Source organism: Cyprinus carpio, chromosome B20 (genome assembly GCF_018340385.1).
Source record: "Cyprinus carpio isolate SPL01 chromosome B20, ASM1834038v1, whole genome shotgun sequence".
NCBI classification, from domain to species: Eukaryota; Metazoa; Chordata; class Actinopteri; order Cypriniformes; family Cyprinidae; genus Cyprinus; species Cyprinus carpio.
The window spans coordinates 8,595,522-8,618,697 of record NC_056616.1 but is presented as its reverse complement, the minus strand read 5'-3'; the positions used below and the strand labels follow the sequence as shown (position 1 = coordinate 8,618,697).

The 23,176-nt window shown below is 35.9% G+C and overlaps 1 protein-coding gene across 3 annotated transcripts in view; it reads right to left on the bottom strand.

Annotated features, from left to right (window-relative positions):
* LOC109053997 (forkhead box protein N3-like) overlaps positions 1 to 23,176 on the bottom strand; it is a 35,321-nt gene that overhangs the window by 10,214 nt on the left and 1,931 nt on the right. For all 3 annotated transcript variants that reach the window (XM_042746370.1, XM_019071316.2, XM_042746369.1), the window contains exon 2: positions 958 to 1,508. In XM_042746370.1, coding sequence (XP_042602304.1) covers positions 958 to 1,494 — 537 coding nt within the window. In that variant the 5' untranslated portion in view covers positions 1,495 to 1,508. The remainder of the gene's footprint in view (positions 1 to 957; positions 1,509 to 23,176) is intronic.

Sequence of the window (23,176 nt, the reverse complement as noted above, 5' to 3'; positions counted from 1 at the left end):
GATTACAGTTGTACTATATTTTGAGTATAATCATGGACTTGTTTACATATCCACAGCCCACATTCATAAAATCTCTTAGAAACAAACCATAAAAATAAGCCTTTGTTGACTTAGAACTCATCTGTCATAAATTCAATTTGGACTTTGATTTAAGGTTAATAATGTTTTAATAGGTCAATTACAAGCTGCTCGTTTATTCTGTCCTATTTATTCATTTATTTAAAAATATGCTAAAATGCAATTCATACATAGAGAGACGTTTAATGTCTGTATAAAAATTCATTTTTGTTTATTTTATTTAGCCCATTTTGTTTATTATTTAGTTAATTTTATTATTATTATTTTATTTTTTATTAAGTAGTTTGGCAAAACCTCTTATTATTACTTCCTAGAGAATAAAAAATATTTTAACAATACTGCTTCACTGCTATTAATATTTGAAAAACAAAAAACAAGCCATGTGATGTGACCTACAAAAATTGATGTGGTTTAACCAACATACATACAAAAAAAAACATTAAACAGGATATGATATCATAGAAAAGACCCATGCAGACCCTAACGCCTGTGGGAAATATCATATCATTTGGTTGTTAAAATGTCATGCACTAATGATATTTATGAATTAATAATTAATTCATTTGTTTTTATTCATAAATTAATCATCAAATTTACGTTTATATTAAAATATATTTAAAAACGTGGAAATAAATATTTAGATTTGTGATTAGATTTGTGTTCAATGTGCAAGGAAAATGTTATTAGCATAGTATTACTTGACATTTTTTTAAATAATTTAATTGAAACAGATACTGAAACTGGTAGAAAAATGTATCAAATCAGCCTCAAAAATCCTGATCGGAGCATCCCTAATCAGGACGATGAACTACTGATGGAAAATCACTCAGGAAGAGGAAAGTGTGCATTCCAATAAAACAGTGAAACACTAGCCCTCACCTGACTGCGATCCTTATCCACCTTCTTGAAGCATTTGTTTAGCGAAAGATTATGACGCACTGAATTCTTCCAGCCAGTGGGGGCGCTGGCGAAGTAGGGGAAGTGCTCCAATATCCAGCCGTAGATGTCTTTGACAGGAAGTCGCTTGGAGGGAGCGTCCTCTATTGCCATGAAGATGAGGCAGCTGAAGGAGTAGGGTGGTTTGCGGCTGGGACCCGTGGACAGGTGGTAGGGCGGCTCGCTGGGCTCAGGGGAGGACGACGGCGAGGAGGAGGGCTCGCGGCCACCGTTAGCGTCCTGCAGGGGGCTGACGCTGCGCAGGCCCGAGTGGCCCAGGCTGGTCAGAAGATCCGTGCTCTCGTGCAGCCAGCTGAGGCTGGTCAGCTCCTCGTCCTCGGCCCGGCTGAGGGAGGCAGACAGGGCCAGAGAGAGGTCAGCTGCCTCGGTGTCCTGGTAGAGCTGACTCAGACCCCGCGCCACGCTCCCGCTGCTGGGGCCCTCGGCCTTCTTCCCTGGGGGCATGACCACTGGACCCATGCAGCCCTCGGCTCCTGCAGAGACACGAGAAAACACAACACTCTGTGAAGTGAAGTGAAAAAAAAAAAAACTGAAAAGGCTTAGTGGAGCTCTTATATAAATCAAATCTGTTTGCATCTGTGGACAAGCAGTTCACACACAATTGTGATTTTTGTAATAAAAACTGTGATTTAAAATGCCATAAAAAAGTAAAAGGTGTGTTTGTTTTGTTTTGGTTATGTTTGTGCTTGATTGTAGGGATTCACAATTTGGCCATTTTTTTTTTTTGATTATATATCAATATGACTATAATAATAATAATAAATGAACTAAAACTATTAAACAAAATAAGAAATTACAACTGCAATATTTCACTATAAAATAGAGATATTTAAAAAAATTATATGACTAAAATAATTTAAAAGATTTAAAAATAACTAAAAACTGCATTTACTTTTTTAAAAAAAAAATATTATTTCACAGTATACTAAAACATTTAAGTATTTAAAATTAAGTATTTAAGAAAAATTTTATTATAATAATTATTATTCTTAAATGAAATATTCTTAAAATATGAAATATTAATTGGAAATAAACTAATAGTATTTAACAACAATAATATTTATTGAAGTCATAACTTCTTTCTTTTAAACTGTTAAATCCTCAAGCTATTTTCTCTCAGGAAACTGCAAGAAGCTCTTAAAGCTTTTTATAAGAGCTTCTCAATACAAGTTTGTGAGGCATTTACTCTGAGAGTCACTAAGAGAAACTAAAAACACAGATCATAAGCTGCTCATGTGCTTTACTATGAAAAATGCAGCACAGATACCATACTTTGCGATTTGATAATTGCACAAAGTCATATCATAATTTTGGTTTTATATATATATATATATATTAAAAAAAAAAAAAAAAAGCGTCTGCTAAATATATAAATATATATATAAGCTATCATATATATATATAAAAATGCAGCACATATATATATAGCAATATATATATATATATATATTAAAAAAAAAAAAAAAAAGTGAAAGTTTGTCTGGTTTGTGTAGTTTGCAGGATCAACAAATACATGAGGCTAAAATCACTGCAAGTTAAGTTAATCTCTTATATTTGTAGATATTTGTTCCCATGAAACAAATGTTTACTCTGTGAACTCCCAAAGAGAAATGAGACTGAAAAATCAGCATGAGAACGGGAATCCACTTCCATATTTCAGAGGTGAGATCAGCAAACAGGAAAAAGAAGACAGATTTGAGACGCTCTCAACAAATGCAGTTTATTCAAGCTTAAGCTACTCAAATTCAAAACTCATAGTATATTAGCAGCAATGGAGAAACTTTACAGAGCTGACAAACTACTTCAGCTAAACTCACCAGTCAAATTAACAGCATTTATGAACATTTGTTTTTAACTGACCACAGATATTAGATTTTTATGAGTTTAATGGAAACAAAGGTATGGCAACTGGGTTTCAGAGTTAAAAATAAAACATATTTGTGTGATAAAAGGAATAAGCTTGCAATTGTGCAGTTTAAAGTCACATTGTGAGTTATAAAGTCATTGTGTGAGGAGAAACAAAGTCACAACTGTTAGTTGATTTCTCACAATTATGGGAAATAAAGACACCTCCATGAGATATAAACTCACAATTGCAAGAAATAAAATATCTGACTTAATTTCCCATAATTATAAGAAGTTGTGAGATGCAAAGCCACAATCACCTTTCTTTTCAGGCTTCCATACAAAAATGATGTTATAACAATGATGCAACCTTTTTTACAATGGAAAATCTGATCCGTTCTCTTGCAGCAGCGTGTGTGTGTGTGTGTGTGTGTGTGTGTGTTTGAAGTTTCAGGGCGGTATAAGGTTCGCAGGAGGTTGGATTTTAGAGGAAGTAATCCTGCCGCTATCTGAAGACGCATAAAATCTAAGTACGAATTTATCACATACTGCCCAAGTCAGTTAATCTCTCCCTACAGCGTTACCCATCACTTTTAACTCTCTCTCTGACACCCATGCCAAGATGTACCCACACACAATTATACATACGCCACGCCTGCATGTCGAGCGACGTGCCAGGGGCAGCACCCCCTGATAAGGCGATTCAATCAGTCAATAACAGCATATGCAGCTGAGCGCTCCTTGGAAAATGCACAGTCACGCCTCAGGGCTGCTTTTGACACTCGCACTCACATGTCAAAGCAGCAGCTCTCTTCACTCGCACTGATTGACAGCTGACAGCTAGCGCTGCATGACGAATACAGCATCTGTATCCACGGCAACAGAGCGAGAACATCATCCAGCCTCACAATCTGGAGCAGAGACTCCCTGGGGTCAGTCGAGGCATGGCTGCGTTTATAAGGCAGATTATACAAATGTGGACGGCATCACATCCACATCACAAGCGAGGAAAACAAACTTGTGGGTTTTCCAGCTGGAATCAATTAGATAGTAATAAACTGTTGTTGTTGTTTTTTTTTATTAAAATACAACAGAAAACTTATGGTTCATTATTTTATTCAAGTCTTTGAATGTGTCCAATAATGAGAAAACAATAGCAATAAAAAGTATTTTGGTAGTAAATGGTAAGATCATGGTACTTTGTTATTAGCACAGTATTTACATGGTATTGCAAAGTACTTCAAGGAATACCATAATATTTTCTCCAAAAAATATAGGATATGGGGAAAAACATACGTTATGATCAATCTGTACTGAAGAATGTAATATATTCTAACGGCATGAAAACATACTACGCTAAAAATATACCCCTGATGAAAAAACAAAGCAAATCAAAAAACAACTAAAACCCGCCTAAGATGGTCCTGCCTGGTCATAACTGGTTTGCAGGCTGGTTTAGAGGGGTTTTGACCACTTCTTTAGCAAGTCAGTCTGGGAGACCAGCTGAACAACCAGCTAAAACCAGACAAATCCAGTGTGACTAGGCTGGGAGTCCAGCTAAAACTGTCTACTTCCATCTTAATCTTCCAGCTCGGTTATAGCTGGTTTGCAGGCTTGGCCGGGCTGGGAGACCAGCTTGACCAGTTTGGCCAGGATGGGGATGCAGCTAAAACCATCTACTTTCAGCTTAAACCAGCTAAGACCAGTCAACCAGCTTAGGCTGGATTTAGCAGTTTTATTTTTAGCAGGGCTGTTAATAAATCACTCGTAATCATAGCAAACTGACACATCAGATATCAAGGGTTACAATGTGAGGTTTTCTTCTAGGAACATATAAATGCACGTATATGCACCCGATATATGCAGGTTTGCTTTTTGTGTATCTGTGGTGGCGCTGCCACAAAACATTACATCTGACAGAAAAGGGCCAGCTAATTTTATTGTTGCTATGACAACAAACTACTCCTCGAACAGGGTACCGTTGGGGCTGCCAGTGAACTTCCCTTACGCTCAAGAATCAGCTACATTTTACCGTTCACAAACAGAAAGTTTGAAACCGGTTTTGCTTAAGCCCTTGAGGAGCGCTTTGAAATAAGGGGAATTCAGCAAGATGTTTCAGGTGAGAGTTGAGACAAATGACCGAAGAGATCTGAAAACTGGAAACTGCAAACAACAACTCGCCCGACTGCCCATGAGCACCTCAAATCTAACAGACATTTCACAAAAAGTACATATATGTAATGTACAAAAAGTACCATGGTATACAAATTAAATTTGTTCATTTAAAAAATCAAATTAAACCTACTAACATAATCTCAAACAAAAAAAAATGGATTCAATTAAAATCAAATTAAATTTGTTCATTTAAGCTTTCGCCTTTCACTAGCATAGTTGCAAATAAAAAAAAAGTAAATTTTTTACTTTTGTTTTTGCTTTTTAAATTTAGTTTTTAATTTAGTTTTATTTTACTTCACAAAGTGAACAAGGGCCATAACACCAATCAAAAAAAGATGCATTTTGTAATATTATGCAATTAGCATTTGCATATTATATATTACATTTTGTTTGGCTTTTTTTTGTATACCTGTTAGACATATTAGACTAATTCTTAACAAAAACTAAACCAAAAAACTAAACTAAAAATACTAAACAAAACAAAGCAAAGTTAGGCAAAACAAAACAAAAACAGAGACAAGTAAACAGTCAGTGAAAAAATAACAAAAATAACTAATATATAACATACATTCTCATCCTAAAATAATACAATTAAAAAATCAAAAAAAAAAAAACAAAAGAAATTTCAGAATTCATCATCAATTCTGATATCACAAAAAACTACAAAATAAAGAAAGAAATGAAATAGACCAATATAAAAGTTTTCAAACACACAAAATACTACCTAAATTGTATATCATGTACAAGAAAAAAAAAAAAATAATCTTCATTGTGTAAATTAAATGTGGATTGATTCCTATTAAAATGACAAAAGTGAGATTTTCTTTCTTTTGTTGTTTAACATTTATGACACAGACGGCAGCAGGTTTATTAGACTGCTGTCACTTTAAGACCAAATAAACAGATCTAATATACTGATACACCTGTTTTCTTTCTCAGCTATTAAGGTTCACTTAAGACACAAACGAGATGAGAAGTGGCTGTATGTGCACAGGTTTCATGTGCGTGCACTCAATCCATCTCAGTGCGAGCATATACCAAAATATTAGCTGCTTATTGTAAAAAGAAAGGGAAAACAAAACCATAAAATCAAAGGAAAATAATAACGAAAAAAAAAAAACATCAAAGAAGTGATTTACCAGACCAAAGACTTTTCCTATAAATGAAAACACCATGACACATAAAAATTCTTTGTTTAATGCGTTGCAAATGGCAACCACAAATAATATGCGATCCATTACATCCATTACTGCAGGAATTCTCATAAATTAAATCAAAGCAAACAAAGGCAAATGTCTCAATAGACTCAAGTTCATTCAAAATATTTAAATTCCACAAAACCTGCTAAACGACTCCTTCAACAATAAAGTGCCTTCACATAACCCTGAGGTGTATATCGCTTATGAGATTTCAGTTCTGGCACGTAGAGTGCAAATAATAGACCTTTGTCTCAATGTCAACACCAGCATTGAGAGAGATGGGAGATTCCCCCTCCTTTCCAGCACTGAGGGGTGAAAAAAAAAGACTTGTTTAGTTTCCATTTCCTCAGTTCCCATGACAACAGTGTTAGGGCACACCAGGGCATGTACATACGGCCAACCAATCAGCCAAGCCATGCGCAGATCAAAGTATACGGTCCATCCTTTCAGCCAGCAACATCAGAAAAGTCCATAAGCAATGGCAGCAAGGTGAAGGTTCATTGTCTGAAGGGGACGGAGCACACAGTGCTCCCCACAGGGGTCGCGACGCAATAGACTCGGGGCGAGAACTTGCCCTGCTCCGGATGAACCTCCACTACCCACTGGCTCTTACTGTTGGAAGAGTTACAGCGCTCATTTGCTTTATTCCCCTGCTCCCCTGTTCCCTTGCTCCCTTGTCTGATCTGAGCTTAGTGAAGGTGACCTGATCGCGCTCAGCCTGAGGGTCTGCGAGTGAAGTTTGGTGCAGAGAGCAGACCTCTACTTTCAGAAGTCAGGCTTAAAACAGCGCTGGCCCCGGGCCCCTGCATTCACTGGCAGCATGCTAAGAGATGCTTTAGGAGAGGGTCCCCTCTCTTTCTCACTTGGTTTTTCTCTCCATTACACGGTCTCTGCTTCTGACCTGAACAGTAACTGACGGGAGAGGAGTAATCGTGGAAAGAGCAGGGAAAGCAGAAAGACTCCCTCGTTGCTTTTATATCCGGTATGACAGTATCTGCACAACACATAATTTCATCATTATAGCAAAGCATGTGTAGAGCATTTCTATGGATATCCTGGGCTGTAGTGCAAAAGGGGTGAGTAATTACTGGTAGTAAGTTTATTAACCAAATACATGATATATATTACTTGGAATGAAATAAAGAGTCTTTTATGCTCACTAAGCCTGCATTTATTTGGTCAAAAATACAGAAAAACAAAAACAGTAATATTATGAAAATGTATCAAAATTTAAAATAACTGTTTTCCATCTCAGTATATTTTACAATGTAATTAATTCAATTCATAAGTGTCACACCTTCAGAAAACATTCTAATATGCTAATTTGGTGAACAATAAATGTTCAAAACATTTAATCTTTTAAAATCAAAAAAAACATTAATAATTTAAACATCATCAATACATGTAAACAGTGATGAATTCTTCAGGATTCTTTGATGAACAGAAAGTTATAAATAATTTATTTGAAACATTACAAATGTCACTGCTGATCAGTTTAATGCATCCCTGCTGATTAAATGAAATTAAATTAAAAATAAATTCTCTGACCTCAAATTTTGGAATATTTTCATATAAACAATTATATAAATATATACGTTAAAAGAAAATTAAAATTTAAAAATCCTTGGAACAGCATGTATAAAAAATACTCCTAGTCAAAAAATCCAACCACACAGCTACTATTGACTCGTCACTCAAGATTATTTTTATTTTTTTCGACGTTTAAATGTTAAATTATGAAGCTTTTATTTTGCTTCAAGCTGTTACATTAATTATCCAGCAAAAATAGCAAATGATCTAAACTGTAGTTTTGATATGTGCACTTTTTTAGGTGTTTGAACTTCTGATTGTGCTGAAACTGCACTTTTTACGTTATGCTCCTGATTTAAAATGGCTATAATTTATTAGATTTACATGATTATGACAAGAATTGAAAGACTGTATACTGTGCACAGACAAGTGAATGTATTACACTAGTCTCCTATAATAAACTCCACTTTGAAAACAATGCGATAAGTGTATCTTTTTAATGTTTATTTCCAGTGCTGCACAACTGCCCCATACATCAATTCTAAGTTCATTAGTGTTTATTTTTAGAAACTGAGGCACATGAAACGATTTTCAGCGGTAAACATCAGAAGGCCACAGATGCCGTCGACAGAGTTATTAAGCCTGAAATATTCCCTTAAAGGTCCACCCAAAGGTCAATGAAAGGACATTCAAAGTGTCCATTCATTCAAGTCTTAAAAGTGTTTACAAAAACCTTCCACTCCCAGTCTGAAGTCGAAGTGGTTCAAAAACACAACTGCAAAGGCTTCATCCCGGTGGCATCACCAGTTATCTCCAGCAAACAGGAGTACGGGCTGCTCGCCATCAGCCTGAAGTTGGTTCCCGCAGGTAACACCAATGACTAGCAACCCAGCATTGTTACCCAACTCTTTCCTGGCCCTTGACCATCAGGAGAGAGAGGAAAAAAGAACATCCTCTAGTCATTAGCAGCATTTCAAAGTCAACACGTCCTCCAGCATATGCTGTTTGACAGGTCCTGCCAGGGTAACGTGACTGAGGGATGATGGTACCATGATTAGACAGAAGCTCTAGGGAGCAGCCACGCATCCACGGATCCGAGCACAAAGGACAGGAGGAGGAGTGGAAGAGGAAGATGAGATGGGGACCATGAGAGCTGACAGTCCAGCGCCAGATACATATTCATCAAACGTGCCCTTTGTGATCTGTCGAACTCGAGACACCACACACTTCTGCGGTTCATCAAACTCGGCCGCCTTCATGAGACCACCGCAGTCCCTGGTGTCCTTGTTGTGACAGTTTGTTCAAACAATCCCGTTCGCATCCTTCAGCAGTTTCAGTCCACTTCCTACACTGGCCAGGGACTGGACTTTTGAAACTCTACAGCAAAGATAAATAATAAATAATCCTTCTTGATCTTAGCTCAGCCTTTGACAGTGGACCACAATGTCTTGATCAACCGTTTAAAAACTTATGTTGGTATCAGAGATGTAGCTCTGGATTGGTTTATTTCTTATTTGTCGAATAGGTCTTTTTCCGTAGTGCTTGGAGATGCCTTCTCTTCTCGTGCTCCTTTATTTTGTGGGGTCCCTCAGGGATCTATTTTGCGTCCGCTTCTGTTTACTATCTACATGTTACCCCTGGGTCAAATTATGCACAGTTTTGACACTAAGTTCCACTGCTATGCAGATGATACGCAATTGTATGTCCCGTTAAAGCCTGGTATTATTGATACATCCCATATTATGTCATGCTTCATCGAAAGCAAAAATCGGATGGCGAAAAATTTTCTGCAGTTGAATGACTCCAAGTCAGAAGTGCTTATAATAACCTCATACGTCTAGTAGTACTAGTACTGGTAGTGCTAGTATTAATAATCTCTCCTCTAGTCTGGGTGCCTTATCTAATAATGTTCGAAAAGAGGCTCGCAACTTAGGTGTAGTTTTTGACTCAGAACAGTCCTTTGATGTTCAGGTGACTAAAGTGGTGCAGTCTTGTTTTGCACAACTGAGGCAACTAACGAAGATAAAGTCATTCCTTTCTTTGGCAGATTTGGAAAAGGTCATTCATGCTTTTATTTCTTCCTGAATTTATTTTTGTAATGCACTTTATTCTGGTATTAGCAAGAGACATCTCCAAAGATTTCAGCTGATTCAAAATGCTGCTGCTAGACTTTTAACACATACAAAGAAAAGTGACCACATTCACCGATTCTTGCTGCTCTTCACTGGTTTACTGTGAGTTTTAGAATTTATTTTGTTGCTTGTTTTTAAGGCCTTGAAATGTCAGGTTCCTGCCTATATTTGTGATTTATTAATTCCTTATGAGCCTGATTATGAGCTTGAGATCCTCCGGTAGGGCCCTATTAATGGTTCAAATCTCGACTTATTACCAAACGTGACCGTGCTTTTGCGATCGGTGTGCCTAAGCGATGGAACTTCCAGCCTGGGGATATTAGGCAGGCTCCTAATGCATCCTCATTTAAGTCTCTTCTTAAGACTAATTTTCAGCGTATGTCTTTTTCTTAATTTTGATGGTATTTTTTTGTATTTTGTTACTGTACTGATCTTTTTATTATAAAGCACTTTGTAACTTTGTTTTGAAAGGTGCTATATAAATAAATGTTTACTTAACTTTAAATGAAACAGATGCTATCAGAAGGATATCAGTCATGGTGTGTTATACAGCAATGTTGTTGATAACACCAGCTGTTTTGATGCACAACCTTGTAATCGGGTCACAGGTAGGTCAGTAACGTGATGCTGTTTTTTTTTGTCCTGTATATTAATTTATTAAAAACAAATTACAATTCACACATACACTGACTTGAATATCTTTCTTCTATATTTAACATGCTTTTGCAACTCAAATTAATTGTTTTTTTTTTTTTTTGGGGGGGGGGGGGGGTATAAAAAATTCACAAAAATGCGATTGAGCTATCCTGATGTCATAATGAAAAAAGCATTATTAAAAGAACTAATTTTTAAAAATATTTTAATTGAAAATCAAAGTCATGTGGTGGGACAAACAGGAAATTACATCATAGAGAGGACAGCTGCATAACCGTGTCAATAAGGTCAATATTAATCATATGTCATTATATTTGCAAATACCTTTTTTACTTAAAGAAATTACAAATATTTAAAGAAAACAACAAAATACAATAAAACAATAGGGTAAACGTATATTAAGCTCAGGTAACCATTAAGCACACTATCATTTTGGAACTCAGATTATAAAAAAAAAAAATAATGTATGTAAATGTCTACTTCATGTCTTAACCAATTAATGTGATTGTTCCTACATACCTCCTGTAATTTCAAGTCAATCAGATCATTGCACACTGAGATATGAGTCGCCATGTGTTCACACTTTTGAAAGCCATCTAAAAACTTTCACCAAAAGAGGAGCCCCTTAAATGTGCATTTTTTTTATACGTTGAAGCCTTTATTTTGGGGAAGATTCACATCTTACTATAAAATTAAGAGATTAATGTTTAGACTTTTGCATATTATAATGTGGAACTTGGATGTGGGAAATAATTACAGTTAGATCCAAAAGATCGTTTTAGCAACATAGCACAGATGCTACAGAACACAGTTAGCTGACTAGCTGTTTAAGATTGTGTGCTACACTAATATATTGCTTCACAGACATTACTGGCTTGTACTTTTACATCCATAATATTATAAACTGACAGTTTATGGCTGGTCTGTGGTTTTACACTGCTGTAATTTAAAAAAAAAATCATATTAAGTTGAGCTTAAAGGAGCCGTATGTAGGATTGTGGCTTAAACTGGTATTGCAATCACTATAAAAATACTGTAGAGCGGTGTATCCCCTCCCCCCCACCCCCTGACTCGAGGTTGCCAGATGAGCTGCATCCAATGGCAAGTGACGAACAGACGTACACAGTAAGTTTTTTTTTCTGTTAATTGTTTATGCTTCATGAGAGATATTTTGATAAGTAATTATGTATTTAAAAAATGTACTAATTGTCATTAGTTAAATATAATCGTAAAGATGTATGCTGGTATGTGACAGTATAATCGTAAAGATGTATGCTCGTATGTGACAGTATAATCATAAAGATGTATGCTCGTATGTGACAGTCTAATCGTAAAGTGTATGCTCGTATGTGACCGTATAATCGTAAAGATTTATGCTCGTACGTGACAGACAGAACGGTAACTGTTAGTCTAGGCCAGTGCTTCCCAAACCTGTCCTGGAGGCCCCCCTGCCCTGCACTTTTTGTATGTCTCTCTTATCTAACACACCTGTTTCCACTCATCAGCTCATTAGTAGAGACTGCAAGAACTAAACTGGGTGTGTCTGATTGGGGAGACATATAAAATGTGCAGGGCAGGGGGGCCTCCAGGACAGGTTTGGGAAGCACTGGTCTAGGCTACTGTCTCAATTACGTTTCAAATTGCCAAAATGGGCGTGCTATTGTTGTTTTCCTCAGCGTCTCAGCATAATGACAGAGAAACGGGCTTCTGTAATGCATCGCTAATGTTAGCATACGTCCATGTGAGCTAACGTTATGTTACTTTGCACAAACATGCATAACTTTGTTCGACTGTCATGAATACATGAAATGTCCATTGACATCAAGTACAAGTTAGCCAAGCATAGATGAATCTTACCTGTCCAGGAGAAAATAAGCAATGTTGGCGTCTGTGTTCAAATTCTTCTCCGTTTTGTGTTTTCAGCCGTCTCCATCTTTCAAAAGCATCTCCAATACAAATTCTGGTTTTATTTCGGACTTTGTCATGACGAATTTCTGAATTATAACGAGGTCTTTTTGATTTAGTAACATTAGACATTTTTATCCGACTGGAGTTAGGGTACGTTACAGCAAAGCTGGCAACACGGATCCCGAAACACTACTGACTTCGTGACTGGTAGATAGGAGGAGGGAGGCGCGTCAGGCCAAAACACAAAATGATAACATCAACATCAGTTGAGGGCTGCAAGTCCACTTTTTAAATGACAATATCCTGGCCGGACTACTGTTGTCAGTGATATAAGTATTTGAAATGAACATGATTTCTTAATGTCTAGCGACACATCAGGGCCATTTTATGATTAATTGAAATAGATTTCTTACATACAGCTCCTTTAAAGGGTACACTGCTATAAAAAAAAAAAAAAAAAAAAACATTCACACAGCTTCAGTGTGAAATCAATAAGAAAAAAAATCTAATTTCATAGATATTGTTAATAATAGTCGTTCATATTAAAACATGTATAAACTTATTAGAATTTCAAAATCTTGTCATTTTAACAAATATTACATGAAATTTATAAAAAATCGTTGCTGCTCCAATTAAGCTCAGTGTGCTCTCTTTAAGCTCTTTCACATTGAACGTTTATGTAAATACTTCATAAACAGACTTTAAATATTAACTGATGGTTGTCACTAAGTTAACCTTTATAAAATGGTTAATAACTTATTTTCACAGCTTTAAGATGACAAAATCTAGGTGTAACTATAGTTTATGCCCAAAGAGGGATGTCATCCTTTCAAAGAAGGAGCCATCAGAAACCTGTACTATCTGTCCAGGAAAAAAACAACAACTGAAGGCTGGAATAAACTAAACCACTTATAAAATTTTAACAGATTTATACTATTTAAAACACCAGGCATCATACGTTTACCAACTTATAATAGTATAATAGTATTGTAAATAATCATAAAGGAAAACTGGCCATCATACACTAAACGACTGAGGATGATACACTACCAGGCTTTAAATTCCTTCTGATCACAACAGACTCACACAGAAATGTGCGCAATGTGGAGACATATGACAAATGTAATATATTATATATTACAAAGAATTAAAAGTGTGAAGAGACAAAGTCCATGGCCGGTGCACAGCCCTTTTGACTTAATTCCATGATTCAAGATTCATTAAAACCCTTGTGCTCTGGTAACAGAAATGATGATAAATAGACTCAGATGTTGAGAGTGTGAGCTGCACACTTTGGTGATACCTGTTTCCTCGGAGCGTATTCAGAGCATGAATCAGAGGAGTCAGCATCTCAGCTCCACGCGTCAGGCTCCGCTCCTGCTCTTCACGAGGGTCCCTCTCATAACAGTCTTGGGCACTTAATCATCATGATAAGAGGACAAAAGAGGAGCTTTCCTCAATGACAGCTTCTCGAGAATAACTGACCCTTTATTGTGCCCAAGAATAAAAGTTCAGTGCTGGCATCAAGTCCAAGGAGGTCTATAATACCTGCAGAAACTATCCATTAGCATTCCCATGTACATCAATGGTAGTTACTCTGCCAATGCTAGATGTGATTTGAAATCTGCCATATCATTTTGAATGGCCATCAATAGAAAAAGATGCCTCCATAATGGAATCGTTTCAGCACTTGCTTTAATCTTCAGCTGGTTGATGCTAAGTCAGTGAACTTTGAACCTTGAGTGTGACCCTTGACTAAGGTTGGGAACCGAGAACCAGTTCTTATTCAGAACCGGTTCTGTTCTTTGAAAAGAATTGGAACCGTAAGCAATTTCTAAGTTTCCGTTCTGAAACCGGTTCTGGTGCGACACATGACCAAGCGCTTTGCGCAGCCTTCCGCCGGTGTTCTGACGATTCGGCGTTTCCCATGAAGGATGTCACAAACCAAATAACAGAAACGCTGCCCTGCCTCTTTAATTACTGAGCACATTGATTCCAATGACGCACACTCCACAGACGCGCTGCGTCTTTAACTACTTACTACTAACACATGTTTCCCACGACTGTACGTGCACTCACGCCTTTGATTACTGTGCAGCCGAAACCGGAATCTAACTATATATATATATATAGTTTCGCTTTCTCAACGAAACAGCGTCACACACCGCGGCCTTGAGTGAGCAGAGGCCGGAGGCCTAGAGTGAGCTGCGGGTGGCTTGAGGCAGATTCTACGAAGGAGCGTACCTTGGTCTTGCAGCAACCACATGTGACGACCCCGGGCTGGACTTTGTGATCAACAAACAAGGGCTGCATGATAAATCCCATGTGATTGTCATGCGCATCTCGTCAGTAAAGCCGGTTCTGTGAAAAATCTCAAATCCGTAATTTAAAAAAAAAATTCATTCATTAAACAGAGCCTACATCACTGACAAGTTATGCAATATCGCATTCATAATCGCAGATGAGTCGCATTCGATTATGAAAGCGATATTGTGCAGCGTGTCAGTGTAAGTGTTTTAATTAATGCCATTAATGTTTTTGTTAATACAGCGTATAGCACTAGTCAACTAAATAAATGTAACATGGCAAAGATTAATGTACTTTTGGTAGCTAGTTGAAAGTAAGGGAAATATAATTTTGGAATTTCTGTGGTTTATTGTGATGTTGTTGTTCATGTATGTTCATGATGAAATTTTCTTTTATAGTTGTAATTAATTTATAGCATTAACAAGATGACCTGCTGAATTCATTTTGGGAGCGATGACTGATTGAATGTATTTTTAGTCCAGTGCCTGTATATAAGATTAGTATTGACCAAGTTCAGAGCCTGTCATATGTGGATCAACTTACTATGTTGTGTATTTTCAACAGTTTCAATATTAAAAATAACTTTTATATTGATTCAATGGAAAAAACCAAACAAACAAACAAACAAAAAATGTGTCATAGATTTATTGTATTTTTGGGGGAAAAAAGATACAATTTTATAATAAATCTTTGAAAATTATAATCTGTATTTGAATTTTAATGTTATTATAACCTAAAGATGCTACTGAAAGTTTGAAACAGAAAATAGCAGTTTTCATCTTGCCACTTTCTTGGTTTATAAATAAAAAAAAAACTCCAATTAATCAAAATGGATTTATTGCGTTTTGGAACTAAACTCTTCAAATATTTAAAAAAATTCAAATGTCTAGTTATCAACTCTGATTCGCCGATATCAACCGATTTGCAGTTTAAATTTTTCACCACATTTTTCACTCTGACACACCAAAATAAATATGAACCAGATTATTCCCCTGCCTCAGACTGAGTATTGTTTACTGAATCTCCACTCCAAATACAACTACACACACAAAGCTAAAATCTGCCTGAACTACATTCTTACTGTTGCTAGTTACAGTTTTTTTGATGTCATCTTGAAGTTTGAGTGACTTCTCTGACTAGCTGCTGACGATTTGTCACAACACTCTAAAAGCACTTTCTTGTAAGTCAGTAGAGAAATAGGCACAAAAGTAGACCAATTCATTATTCATTACATGCATTAAACAGTCAGCTAAGGCCATTCTATGTTTATGTACTGCATGTGTGGACCTCTCCATGCAAGCACTAGTAACATTTCAGACAGGAGAAACTAGACCCGCAGCGCACTCATGACTGTCACAGCTGTTCATTCAGACCCGATCAGAGGCCCGTTCTCAGATGACCAGTGCTATGAATGGAGCGGCCACGGCCTCGGCAGAAAGGACTATTAAGGTATGAATGCTAAGCAGCAGCAGTGAAAAAAGATGATCCTCATTCCTGCTGTTGTTGGTAGAGAGTGAGTTTAGGGCCTCTCTCAGACTGTGTTCGGCTTTGCTCTGGTGTTTAAGCTCTGACATCATACAGGAAGGTATTTTTCCCCTTTGCATTGCCAAAGAACAGGCCCACGCAGAGCGAAGGGAGACGCACGGGAGCAAAGGGACAAGCTCATGAAAATGTGACTGGAGAGATGAACTGAGTCCACATAAGAGATCTGAAACACAGCTCTTGCTGCTTGAGATCTGGGAAACAGAAAACCTAGTGAACCTGGATACGCTGTGCACCTAGACAGTGATATAATCAACACAGTGGTAATGATAGACTCAGTACCAACAGAGAAAAAAGTCATTTAGATCCATGTGTGTGATTTTATTTGTGGCGTTTGCTCAGAGAGCAGATGATTGTTCTTGCGTCAAAGTTCCAGATGGAAACAATCAGAGCGCACCTGAGATTTCCCTTTAAAATAACACAAAACAAACACTTTTATCTCACCAATCACTGTCCACCATCTAATGTGACACCAAAGTCAACAAAACTAAATGATCAACACAAATCATTACTTTCTTAGTCTACAATATCGTTCAAAAATGCAAGGATGCAATAAAAATATCAAAAGTGACAGTAAAGACATTCATAATAGTACAAAATATACTAAAATAAATAATAAATGCTGTTCGTTTAAACTTTTTTAAATATTGATAATAAGAACCATTTTTAAATTCTGCAGATTACATCACTGTCCAGTATTGTACTGTCAGCAATTTATAAAAAACTTTTAGTAATTGTGACATACATATTTACGTTCATAATTATTCAATTGCATGTGTAATGATTTATGAAAATTTGACTCTACAGCAGCACTACTTCGTCGTCGTCGTCGTCGTCTGGTCTGATGCACTCAACCAAGCGTTCTAACTAGGGCTGTAGCTATAGATTATTTTAATAATCGAGTATTCTGTTCCATCGATTAATCGGATAAGAAGTCATTTTTCTTTATTAAAGAGCAATACTAGATATACAAGAGAAAATAAAAAGTCTCTTAGTCTCTTAAAATAAACAGATTTATTTCCTTTTTAGAAAAATAAATATTTTTACTGCTGAAATTGCATACATTACCATTAAAACTAAACCCATTTAATGCATTTAATTGCCATGTTACATTCAAAATGCAAATACAAATATATCAATAAAAATCTAACTAAAAAAAAAAAAATACAAAAATCAATTTCACATTACTTTAAAAAAAGTTAAACATTACAACCTAAAATTAAGGCATAAATAAAGAAATATAAAAATCTATTGCAGATTACATTAAAGGAGACATATAATGCCCCTTTTTTACAATATATAATATAGGTCTCAGGTGTCCCCATATTGTGTCACTTTTTTTGGACCGGTCTCTTAAAATGCAAATGAGCTGCTGCTTTCCTCCCCCTTTTTTCAGAATAGAGCTGCCCATTAAAGCTCGGACTAGGGCTGTGTATTGCCAAGAATCTGGATCCTTTAGTTAAATCTATAATATGTATGAGATGTGTTTTATAAAAAAAGACCATATATATTTTTAGACCCTGCTTTAAACCCTTAAAGACCTAGAACATTTTTGAGGTACCGGACACGTCTGCACTTTTCTTTGTTTTTTAAGACCTATTCTAGCAGTCAGCATCAAGTGTCATATCATTATAAACAGGAGAACTTGAAGTTCAGTCTAGCTAATATAAAGTCCCAGTTTTCCTTTTGTTTTCTCTTAGAATGAATGAATTTCCAGAATTTTAAGAAAAATGCAAGCAACAATTGGGTGTTTTTTACTGTTAACTTAAACCAAAAAATAAACAACTTAATTTTTTGGGTATTTGCGTGTTTTACACTTCCAAATAAAATTTTGTCTACATATAACATTCACAAAGCAAGTTATAGCCATTTATAACAATATTGTTATAGGCACTTTTCAGTGAAAAACAGTTTACTAACAATATAGATGTGTCCAAAAAAACATTTAGTGAGTAAAGCAAATGGAATCAGTGTTATATAATAACGAAACACAGTAAAAAAAAAAAAAAAAAAAGTGACTTTTTTTCAGAGAAATATATTTTCAATCTGAGTATGAAGAACAACAAACACAAATCATGCAGCTATTTAGTGAAACCAATTGCACAAATTGTCTTCTGCAACGAAAATACAAACAGTGCAAATGATTCACAAACTGAGTGAGAAATAGACAGAGTGCTACCAAAAAAAAAAAAAAAAAAATAATTTTGAAAATGACCTTAATGACCTATATAAGATTAATTTACATAATATACATGATCAATCCGCTGGCTGTAATCTGCATCAGAATTGATTTTACCGGAACCTAGCGACGCGAAGACATAAATTCCAGTGCTTTATTCAAGATTCAAGATTCCGATATGTCCGATTCCGATATGATCCGGTATGTCCCGCGGTTTCATCCTTGTTTTTGGTTTGTTTTATGTCAAAGTACTCAGTCGTGTGTTTTTCTGGGCTTTTTCAAAGAGATCTCTCATGCAAATGTGTTATTTTGTGTTTGTTTTTTAATGCACGCACAACAAACTTTACTTTCACTTTGTGTTTGTTCAAATTTACAATTAAATATCCTTAATAGTGGTTCAAAAGACCAAAACCTATGTTTATTGGTTGAATATGGGACAGTTTGAACCAATCTGGGCAAGGGGGTGGGACTAAGCATCAACAATCATTCCTGTTTGGCTCAGAGGAACGAAATGCACTGGTTTCTTCTGACGAATCAACGTTGTCAAAATGTGATGACGTAATCACGTACACTACAGAGCCTCTGAATATCCAAATAAGACAAATGAGATCTCCACTTTACAACACTTTTTAAAGCATTCAGATAAGTTTAGCGGTTCAAAAGTTATTAAACATTTAAGAATAGTTATTTAGCAATAGTTATTGCATCTGCTTAATATCAATGAAAAATAAAGTGCTTACAGGATTCCTAAAGAAAACAAAACAATTGTAAAACAATAAAATAAATACAGATGTTGAACCTTTACACTCCGGCGAAACCGCGACGCGAGCACCACCCCAACAAAACGAAACAAACCAGTAGCCGCGCGGCGACCCTACCGCCTGCTGCACCCCACGCGAGCCTCTTTATTTTGAACACCCAAATGACGGCACACTTCACCACAGTCCCATGGTGGACCTTCCCCACAAAAGCCCAAATGACGGCACACTTCAGCTTTGTACACCGAAACAGGAACTGGGACAATTCTTTCATCCTTTACTGCAGCGAACTAAATGGGTAACATTTAGTGGCGTGCCCTAATGCTAGTATTTCCTTTCACTCAGGATTTGTTTAGAGATGAAGACTGCCATTTAGCGGTCGGGATATAAACTCAAAACGAAACAACTGCCATGAATCTTGTATGATTTTTAAAAAAAAAAATATCAATATTCAGTTTCTCAGAATCGATACAGAATCACCAAACAAAATATCACAATACTCATGTGTATCGATATTTTCTTTCACCCCTAGCTCTGATCTGCTAAAAACATCTGTTTTGGTTCTGATTATCATGTTTATCGCGCTGAAATCATGCATTTTAAACCATATGAGTTTAAACTTCTGATATAAGATTTTCTGAGTGCACACGGACACGGCATGTGAGTACTAAACTAAGTTCTCATTCACACACGAGTTACAAAAACAGTCGGATATGTTTGTGAAGCTAAACAGCAGGGGAATAAATCACATGTTTATTTTAGATCTGTGTGGCAGCAGCAATATACAATAAATAAATAAATCAATAAATCCACTGCTCTGTTGTCTCCTCTGAGGCTGGGACTCTAAATAGTGTTCTGTGCTCGTCTGTGCAACCAAAGACAGAACAGTTAGCATTTTCCCTCAAACTTTTGCCATGGCTTTAGAGCTGGTACACCGTTGTTGCTTTCGAAATCAAAAATGATGGCGTCGTGGGTGGAGACTTACAGATTAAGGGGCGGTAATATTATAATGAGATCCCTTTGCAAGGTCACTAGAGGAGCGAAATCAGACGCGCTCGTTTTCTCAGACGCTTGCAGAAAAATGCTTACCAAAACAAAAAGTTACTGGGTTAATCTTTTTCATGTTTCCTTGGTTGGTAGATGCACCGGGGACCTGACCACTTAAAACTTGGAAAAGTCCGATTTTCATGATGTGTCACCTTTAAAAAAGTTAAAAAGTAACAAACTAAAACTAACGCATAAATCAAAATAATAGTAATAAAAAAAATAATAATACCTAAACATTGCATTTATTTTGTGCAACTTAACTTTCAAGTTTCAGCCTAACTAAAGCTCAAGCATGACATAAGCCTTTTTTGGAAGGCTTTGTGGCTTTTGTAAGAGGCAAAAATTAGTGGACAGGAAGGGAACTTGAAACAAGAATAAGAGTCCATACACAATTTCTAAGAGCATTTTCCTGCAACATGAAATTTTGCACTTTTCCACCATTTAATTTTTTTTTTTTTTTTTTTTAAATAAACAATGGTTGTTTACGGCGATGCAAAGAATTGTGGGTTATCCCTAGCACCCTTCGAATGTGACCTCCGGAGGGTGCAGCCTTTGAAATGAGACACAGCTTATGGGTTCACAGAAGATCGGCTGTGCAGGACTGTGTCATCTTTGAATATGCAGTGGTTACTATGGTGAATGATGTCAACTTGACCAATATGGCGGACAGCTTACGTATAGCGGCCAATAGAAACAGTCACTAATGAGGCATCTATACATATCTATGGTGAAAACTCGGGCGGAAACTATATTTGTTCCCATTAAATATCCCGTTTCACTTAGAAATGTAAACCGCTTTTGAATTGCAATTTCAATTCATTTCCAAGCCAATACCAAATAGAAATGTAAAAAATATTACTTTTCAGAAAATCCAACCTATGAATGTCTTACTTCTAGATGACTTTGAACATCAGGATGTGGGATAGGAGACAGTATTTTACGTCATAAAATGACACACTTCAGCTTAAATAATATAATGTCTTAAAACTGAAATGTTCAGCTCAAGCTGTTCTTTGACCCATGAGGTTTCCTCTGAAGTGCCGAGTCTGAGAGATCATCCAGCCGGTGCACTCAGACCCATGCTGTAAGTGAGCTGACACTTTCACTTTTACAGTCCACAAGAGAGGGAAGGAAAAGAAAGACAAGGATGGAAGAAAGAACGCTGTGAAGGAATTTTTCATAAGGTTTCTAGGATGACAATATACCACATTAATCCAAAATATGGACCCAGTTACTGTGACTGTATAGGAAATGAGAGTTCTGTTTGAAGGTCACACGTCATTTTAGAATCGAGATTTTTTTTTTTATCATTGATACTATAAATTCATACAAATATTAATATATTAAATTAAATATACAAAATTAAAATATATTTATAATTAATATTAATTTCAATTTCACTTTATAGCTTTAATTAATTTTCATTACATATGTTCTTTAGATCACGTTAAGCTAAATAAAAATGATAAATATTTCCAGAAATTAGCTGATATAAAATAAGTTGTGTGTTTGTTTTTCAAGGAACAAAACATTTATTAAGTAACCATTTTTAATGGTTTCCCCAGGTTTTAGTTAACTATAATAACCCTGATTAAAACGATTACAAAATATTTGTTATTTAAATAAATAAATAAAAATTTTAAGTACTAAAATAATAATAAACTAAAAAGTATAAAAATTGAAAAATACACTACAAAATTAATAAAATTTTAAATAAATAAAAATAATACTGAAAAGCTAAATATAAAAGCTAAATAAAAATAAAAGCTATGAAGAAATACTATAATAATATAGAAATAAAGTAAAATAATAATAGCAATGACCTAAGCAAGCACCACTAAAAAATTTCAAGAATAAACAGACCCTGTTTAAACCATTTTAGAAAATGACACAATGGCCCAGTGGCGAAGATGATCGAATCACTTATGAGTCACAAAGGCATGACATCATCATCATCATCATCACATGAAATCTGGGCTTTTATAGCTGCTTATACTCCAGCTGTAAAGATAACCGCAGCTAATCATTACTCCTGCTGACTGAGGGTTAGTTTGGACCATAAGACATACTTACAGAGTGCTCAAAATGCTTCAAATATACACTGTCCTACTACACACACACACACACACAGAGTACAGTGCCAACCACTTTCACCAGCAACCGGTCAGTAAATATTTTTGAACAATAAAAATAAAAACAGTCACTGACTCACACAGCCAAAGCGGTCGTCAACCAATCAGAAGCAGAGCAATCAGTCAGACTACAGCATGACATCATGAGTCATGACATCAGCCCCTGAAACTAAACACCCCTCTCGCTCCTCGCTTTGCTCTTTTCTCTCAAACAAGTTCAAGGACACTGAGAGGAAACACAGCCTGAAACTCATTATCATGGAGCATTACATCATATCATCATATCAGTCAAAATCTGGCCGAACAGTTACCATTGCGCACTTGTTTTTGCAGTGTTCAACACATTTCGTGTCTTTAGATGAATTGGATTCGCACTTCAGGACTGATCATCATTAACTTTACACACTGTTGTACACTGCATTGTGAAGTATGGTATATGAATAAGTTCATATAAATAATAAATAAAGTTATTGTATCAACCTTACTACATTTATATAGATTTAATTTAATTTATATATTTCATATATATTAAACTCCAAGCAAATTCAACTTTGTTGAGGATTTCAAGATATTTTATTTACAAAAATAGTGGCCAGTGATATTTCAGTATCATTGATATAGCATGGTATCATAGATTTTATTGTTTTGAAATAGATTGCAATTGTATAGTTCAATTTCAATTTAATTTAAGTAATCTAAAAGTAATTACTAATCTTAAAGTTTTAGTAATTTT